The 7,487-nt window shown below is 42.4% G+C and overlaps 1 protein-coding gene across 4 annotated transcripts in view; it reads right to left on the bottom strand.

The window, feature by feature from the left end:
* Positions 1 to 4,982: 4,982 nt before the first annotated feature.
* The window catches only part of CTPS2 (CTP synthase 2), a 105,570-nt gene continuing 103,065 nt past the window's right edge, over positions 4,983 to 7,487 (bottom strand). For 3 of the 4 annotated variants that reach the window (XM_024740306.1, XM_024740308.1, XM_024740309.1), the window contains 2 exons: positions 6,123 to 6,233; positions 4,987 to 5,212 (listed from right to left, as the gene is read on the bottom strand). In XM_024740306.1, coding sequence (XP_024596074.1) covers positions 6,164 to 6,233 — 70 coding nt within the window. In that variant the 3' untranslated portion in view covers positions 4,987 to 5,212; positions 6,123 to 6,163. Of the gene's footprint in view, positions 5,213 to 6,122; positions 6,234 to 7,487 lie in introns of all 4 variants that reach the window. The other variant, XM_024740305.1, reaches the window with a different exon arrangement.

Raw genomic sequence — 7,487 nt, 5'->3', positions numbered from 1 at the left:
ATACTTTCTTCTCAAGTGCTCAGGGAACATTCTCCAGGATAGATCACACCTTGGGTCACAAATCAAGCCTTGGTAAATTTAAGAAAATCGAAATCATTTAAAGTATCTTTTCCGACCACAACACTATGAGACTAGATATCAATTACAGGAAAAACACTGTAAAAGGTACAAACACATGGACGCTAAACAATACACTACTAAATAACCAAGAGATCACTGAAGAAATCAAACAGGAAATCAAAAAATACCTAGAAACAAATGACAAGAAAAACACGAGGACCCAAAACTATGGTATGCAGCAAATTGTCATACAGAGTGAAGTAAGTCAGAAAGAGAAAAACAAATACCGTATGCTAACCCATATATATGGAATTTAAGAAAAAAAAATGTCATGAAGAACCTAGGGCCAGGACGGGAATAGAGACGCAGATCTAGAGAATGGACTTGAGGATACGGGGAGGGGGAAGGGTAAGCTGGGACGAAGTGAGAGAGAGGCATGGACATATATACACTACCAAATGTAAAATAGATAGCTAGTGGGAAGCAGCCGCATAGCACAGGGAGATCAGCTCAGTGCTTTGTGACCACCTAGAGGGGTGGGATAGGGAGGGTGGGAGGGAGGGAGACGCAAGAGGGAAGAGATATGGGAACATATGCATAACTGATTCACTTTGTTATAAAGCAGAAACTAACACACCATTGTAAAGCAATTATAGTCCAATAAAGATGTAAAAAAAAAAAAACCCAAAAAAAGATGGCAATACAATGGTTTTGTTCAAGTGCAGTGTGAGTCACAGTAGAATGAGCTGTTTTTCAGTATGGCTCACCTATTATGACTGATAATAGAAGAAGCAGTGACATGCAGAATGGCAGTTCATCATTATATCTGGCTTATTAATAAACCCATATTCAAATGTAAACACAAATCAAATAACGGTATCACACAAGAAAAGCCTACCTCTGAAAAAACTAAGAGGCTGGTCACTCCCCCAAAGTTCACTTTCTGGCTAGCACTGACTGTGTTGCTCAGATTAACGACGAGTATAGAGCCTGCTTCCCTACCATTGACCTTGAGAATACAAGTGTGATTCTATTTTGCAGACTTGAAAGAACCCCACATCTCCTCATCCACAAGTGAAACAAAAGAGTTAGAAGGGAGACTCTGAGAAGGGCTTGACGGCCTAGGGAGAGAGTGATGCAGACCTGTTGCTGCTACACGATCTTGAGCTCTTTCTTGCTCCATTCAAGAAATTCAATCAAACCCCAAAGACACTAGCACAGGAAAGAACCCACAGGCAACATTTCACTAACTCTGGATTTCTGGTGTTGTTTCTGCGTATCTCCCCTCATCTTGTATGGCATCTTCGGGGTGCAGAACTTCAACTCTAGGGGAAAACTGTGATGAGTGTCAATGTCTGGCACTGACCTTATCAGAGCACAGATGTGCATATAACTGGTACTTTTTACTTCAACAAAATATAAAGTCCAAGTAAGAAGTACAGCAACAAAAGTGACAATTGGGAATGGAGCTGGAGAGCTTATGGAGAAAACAAAAAAGCTGAGTCCCTTCAGCTTTAGTCCAAATTTCAACCAAGGAAAGGTGTGGGCTGATACCAAGCAGGTGATGACACCAGTGAAACAGTGTCACCACTCACCCAATTGCCAGCCAGTCTGGAAAACCACAGCCCACTGGTTCTCGGAGCTCTTTGCTCACCATCTTTGCGTTGTGTGACCACAGGCACAAATCTGTGTGAAACATTTACCAGCTTTGCTCAGAAGGCCTTCCTTGGCTGCCCAGTTTGTCATAGGATCCCACTTTACACTCTCTCATAGTCCCTTTGTCCTTCTTCTTTAACACTCATAGCTCCCTGAACATCTCACAATTATGATTAAATGCTTATTTTCCTACAGATTTGTTTAAAGCCTGCCTTCCCCCGAGGGAAGGTCAGGTGCAAGAAGGTAGGTTGCTTCTGTAGGGGAAGAAAAATCATTTTCCCTCTACCCTTCCAGGTTCTTGGCTGACACCTTTCTGTAATAAAAGACAGATTAACAGGAGAAAAACAAACAAGTTTTGTTGTTGAACCCAAGATTGTGTGCCTGTGTGTCCTGAAGCCAAACAAACCGAAATGTTGGAGTTCTGAGTAGAGAAAGGTTATTGATTGAGAGGGCGCCAGCCGAGAAGATGGGAAATGTAGGCTGATCTCAGATCCATTTTACTGGCTGGCCTGGGGGTAAGGTTTTTAAAGGCAAAAGGGGCAAAAGGGTGTGTGACGGCTTCGCGCACAGTTCTCTATTGGTGCGTGGGGAGGTGACGGTAATGTTTTGGGAGTCAACATCATCGACCTGGTTCCAACCAGTCTGGGGTCTACTGCTTGTGCTCAGCACGTAGTCACCATCCATCACCAGGGAGCGGGTTGTAGTTCCTGCAGAACAACTCAAAGATATGCATCAGACTCATATATATCCCTTGAGGAGGAACTAGGGCTATGTACTATCACCGAACTATTGTTTCTTGACTGCTTCTCCTTTGTTTCTGCATCTGCTCACTTTCCCAATTAGTAACTGCTTGAGTCTGCTCTTTGGAACTCAGGGAAAGCTTAGGAGACTAAAGCCTTTTTCTACAAACAAGAAACAGAGGACATGGAAAGGCTTTTGTACCCAGGAGGGCCCTGCAGGGTCCTGCTTGGTTTCAGTTTAATAACATGTGTACCTGCTGTATACATGGGAGAGACGCAGGAAAACTGAGTAACTCTTCAAAATGGCCCAAGCCACCACCTTCAATACCATCTCCAGCGAAAGACAGAAGATGTTTTTGTGGGGGAGGCAGTTATGGAAGATGACCAGGCGAAACACAGTAATCAAGGGTGAGGTTGTTATACAGATTTAAGTCCCTGCCTTCTCCACTGAGAAGAGGTTCCAGAGATGTAGAGCCCTCGGTATCTCCCTGGTACAAAGAAGGACTCAACTTTACAAACAAAGGTTTCCCTTATAAATGTAAATGTCTCTTAAAAAGGGCAACTTCTATTCAGTTTTCAGAGCTTTTCCTGTATCTGCTGTTTCTTTAAAATAATCCTTATGCCAAAGAGACCTATTTGGGGGGCAAATTCTGCTCCCCTTCACTTCCCCCAGCACCTGACACCATGTGTCGCTCATCCTGGGGGCTCAAGATACATTTGTCGAATGACTGATTTATAATACCTTTCTAAGTGCCACTACCCTAAGCAGCCATGCTATTACCATTCCGCACTTCGCTGAATTCCAAGTTCAACAGGTGTCTCCAAAAGAGGAAATCTCGTGTAGCCACAACAAAGAGGCTGCTTTGCTGCTTCTTAATCATTAGCCCGAAGGTAAGCACTCTGTTATAAGTAACTTTACAAGTCATAATTACTACGATTGAAAACTCCCATTTAAGCCAGATTACCTCTTTGTGCTGTTCAAGCATCCCCTCTGTGCTTATATACCTCTCTCTAGGAGGCCTATACCAGCTTTTAACCTATATTGTGGGCTTTTCATTTGGAGCCTCCTATGATCTTCAAGCTGTAATTTTCACAAGTGGAGCCCTGGAGTTCTTTAATATTTTTGTTTACCTGAATTATTCATTTCATTTCTGCATGTGTTTGGTAGATAAATTTTCTGTAGCAGTTCACAAAATAATGCTTTACAGCATTAAGAGAAAACAGTTAAAGGCCAAAGACAACCACAAAAAAATTAACCGAGCAGTTAAAATATTTAAATCAGTTTCAGAAGGCTCAAATGTAAGCAACAACTAAGTCATCTCAAGTACATTCAACAGGGAAATCAGGAAGCATACTGGATGAGAACGTTGTACAACTGGCCCGGGACTACGGCAGGTGAGGGAGGAGCAGGGCTGGATCCTGTCCTTATTTTAAAATTTGCTATTTTGCTCTTTGTAAATTTTTTTTATGAATTTTGGTTTTTTTTTAATCTTATATTAAAATATTACTGATGTTTCCGCCAAAAGTCAAACAGAATTACCACGTGACTGAGCAATTCCACTCCTAGGTATAACCATTTACCAAAAGAGTTAAAAACAGATACTCAAACGGTTATTTACAGGAATTCCCTGGCAGTCCAGCGGTTAAGGACTCTGTGCTCTCACTACCAAGGGCCCGGGTTGGATCCCTGGTCAGGGAACTAAGATCCCACAAGCTGAGGCCCGGTGTGGCAAAAACAAAAACAAACAATCAAACAAAATTTATTTACACATGAATGTTCACAGCAGCGCTATCCAAAAAAGCCAAAAGGTAGAAACAACTCAAATGTCCATCAACGGATGAATGAATAACAAATTGTAGTCTAATCCGTACCAGGAAATTCTATTCAGCCACAAGGAAGAACTGACATAGGCCACAACATGGATGAACCTTGAAAACATCAAGCTCAGTGAAAGAAGCCAGACACGAGAGGCCACGTATTATATGATTCCACTAATATGAAATATCCAGGATAGGCCAATCCACAGAAATAGAAAGGAGATAAGTGGGTGCGGGGGCGGCTGGGAAGAGGGATGGAACCAGATGAAGGCGGTGGTTGCACAGCACTGCGAATGGACCCAGTGCTCCTGCATTGTTCACTCTGAAATGGTTAATCTATGTTATGTGATATTTCACCTCAAGTAAATATATATACATATGTTACCGATCTTGATTCCTGAGTTTTTTATGCCCCCTTATATTCTGTGCCTGAGGCCAGAGCCTTACTTACCACCCCCAGTCTTGGACCTGTTTCATTTTACTTTTTACTACAAATAAACAGAGTGACAAACTGAAATAAACTTGGGCCACATGCAAATCTGTGGCTGAATTCCAGGTAACAGAATGACTCATTTTTGACACAAAATTAGTTGTTGCGTGTGCCCTGCCGGCCTTCCCATATAGCCCAGAGAAGGTTCAGTTACCTGGATCCTTCCTCACCACCTGGACGTCTCCATACACCAGACAAGACACCAACACACTTTCTGCCCACTGAAGTTGCTGGGAAAAGTTTAATTGGCTACAGAAATTTGCAAGAACCAAAGGTCACCTCTGGAGGAAAAAGAAAACTACCCCTTTGATTCTGGTTCATGGAAGTGCATATTATTAGATTCCCCTCGAGGCTGTACATCCCATGTTTGGTGGAGAAAAGAGTGATTCTATGAGTGTGGTGATTTCCTTAGATACTTCCTTCATCTTGGCTTCGGTTACTTCAGAGCCTTAAAAAAAAAAAAAAGAAAAAATAAGTATTAGCCACATCGAAAGCTGAATAATATGTCTTGCAAGTGCCTCCAACTAATCTTTGCACCATTTTGGTTTGCTTCTGAAGGTCTCCATGTCTGAGGCAAATCTAAATAGACCCGGATGTGCCTTCCCTGGTGAACAGGAATGTTCTGCCCCTAAGTGAAATAAGAAGAGAAATCACACTGGAGACATTGACTCCGTACGAATTTTCCAAAAGCTGCTGTCCCTGCTAAAGGGCAGGGTGGTCCAGGCAGCTTCTGCCTCTGAGCATGAATGGAATAAAGCCATCCAGGCTGCTACCTTCTCTAATAAAACCTCCAGGAGCCGTGAGGGACATAAGCTGCCCTTGGAAGCCAAGCCAGTCTCTGGCATCTCCCCACAAAGAAAGAAAACACTATTTTATTTTCTACAAATCCAAGGAACTCTGCTTTTCCATGAGTGACCTAGACCAGGGGTCAGCACACTGTGTTTGGAAATCAAGTTTTACTGGGACACAGCCCTGCCCACTTATGTACATACTGTCCAAGCCTGCCCTCCCTCTCCAACGCACTGGAGGGCCCACAAAGCCGAAAACAGTCACTGTCTGGCCCTTTACAGAACAAGTTTGCTGACCCCTCAGCTACACTATCAGCCTCCACGTATCCATTTAGAGGCGCCCGGATATATTTATTCCCGGCCTCAGGCGCATTCCTAACTGCCTGCTTTCTCAGGTGCATTCCAGATTCCCAGAAGCACCATCAGCTGTCAAGTCTGTCCTGCTAACTATGCAAACAGGAGCGTCCCAGGGGAGCAGGATCCTGCGAGACAAGTCCTGTGATGCTCCCTTCTACACCAAGAAGACAGCCTGTCTGTGAAACAAACAAGAACTTAAAGGTTCCATCTCACCCTCTCAGGCAGTCCTGGTGATTCCAAGTCACGTATCAGTTTCAGCTGATTTCCAACTCAGCTATCCTTTGCTCTGAAAAGCTGTCATCACTGGCATCGCTGTATCTATCACTAGAGCAAAAGACGAATTAACTTAGCAAGGTGTAAAAAAACTCTGGGCAATTATCCTATTTACAATCCTAAACGCTTTCCATAATTAACCCCCACTAAGAGAAGATACTAAGGAATATTCTATTATTACTTCCTAGTCACTCCAGGAAGACGTGAGTCCAACCACAACCAACGGTCTCCTTCTTTTGTCAGAGGAACTGATCATTTGCTTGTGTCTTAAATCGGAAGTACCTTATTCAGGAAATTTATAAAAGCATTTCAATTTAGACTGAAATTTATAACCTTCTGAAGACCACTATTATAGGTCAACAGCATGAAAGTTTTCCATTCCAATAAACATTCTCGTAGGTCCAAGGGTTTGAGAAATAATTTGCACAATTTTGCTATTCTCAAATTAGAAACTTCATGTGATGCTCCAACTACCTCAAGTTACATGTAGTATTCAAAGTAGGACTGATTATTGACATAGATGCCGCCATCTTGGGTTCCCGAAGAAATACACCTTCTCCATGAGATGGGCCTGTAATTGTACTTTCACTTTGAGCCACAGACTCAGTTTGGGGTTCCTCTTGCTTGGTTCCAAGTAAGTCAGCAGGTTGATCAACCCCTCAAGAGTTCTACTGATCTACGAAGATGACATTGTCAGGAAGTAAGTGTTTTATGACTGACCCAATCCTAGCCTTGGCCAAGTTTTTGCTGACTTATAGCAGTAGAAGTCTGAATTCCATAAGAGGTGAAAATCCACTTATTTTAAAGAGAGGAGAGGGAACAATTGGAAAAACCCTATGCTGACAGGCTAGAAAACAAAGATTTACCCTAAACATATGGAGTAAATATCAATAAATACATAAACAAAATCATAACAGACAACCTCACTCTCCTCCCTGACTTTTGGAAAAAATACTGGAAAGGGGGAGGGTGGGGCTAGAGTATGGAGAAGACACAGAAAAAGATCAAGAATTGGCAGAAAAGACAAGATTACTTAGGTGAACAAAAAAATCAACATATCCTTAAAACCAATCAAGTAGAAGATACCTCCTAGTTAGATTTTAATTCAGGAAAACCACTTCCACTGTTACAAAAGGGTTTCCAATAAAGAAAACACAGGAATAACCAAAGAAAATATATTTTTAAAAAACAACCCCCCAAAATTGATATATCCTTATCCATGCACTCTTACTACGCAAACGTTGAGTCCCTCCTGGTTCTCTGCAACTAAAGGGGATTTGGAACATGCACTCAACTCCCTATGTG

The sequence above is a fragment of the Neophocaena asiaeorientalis genome, unplaced genomic scaffold (assembly GCF_003031525.2).
Source record: "Neophocaena asiaeorientalis asiaeorientalis breed wild unplaced genomic scaffold, Neophocaena_asiaeorientalis_V1.1 scaffold657, whole genome shotgun sequence".
Classification (NCBI taxonomy): Eukaryota; Metazoa; Chordata; class Mammalia; order Artiodactyla; family Phocoenidae; genus Neophocaena; species Neophocaena asiaeorientalis.
This window is presented reverse-complemented; position numbering and strand designations above follow the sequence as displayed.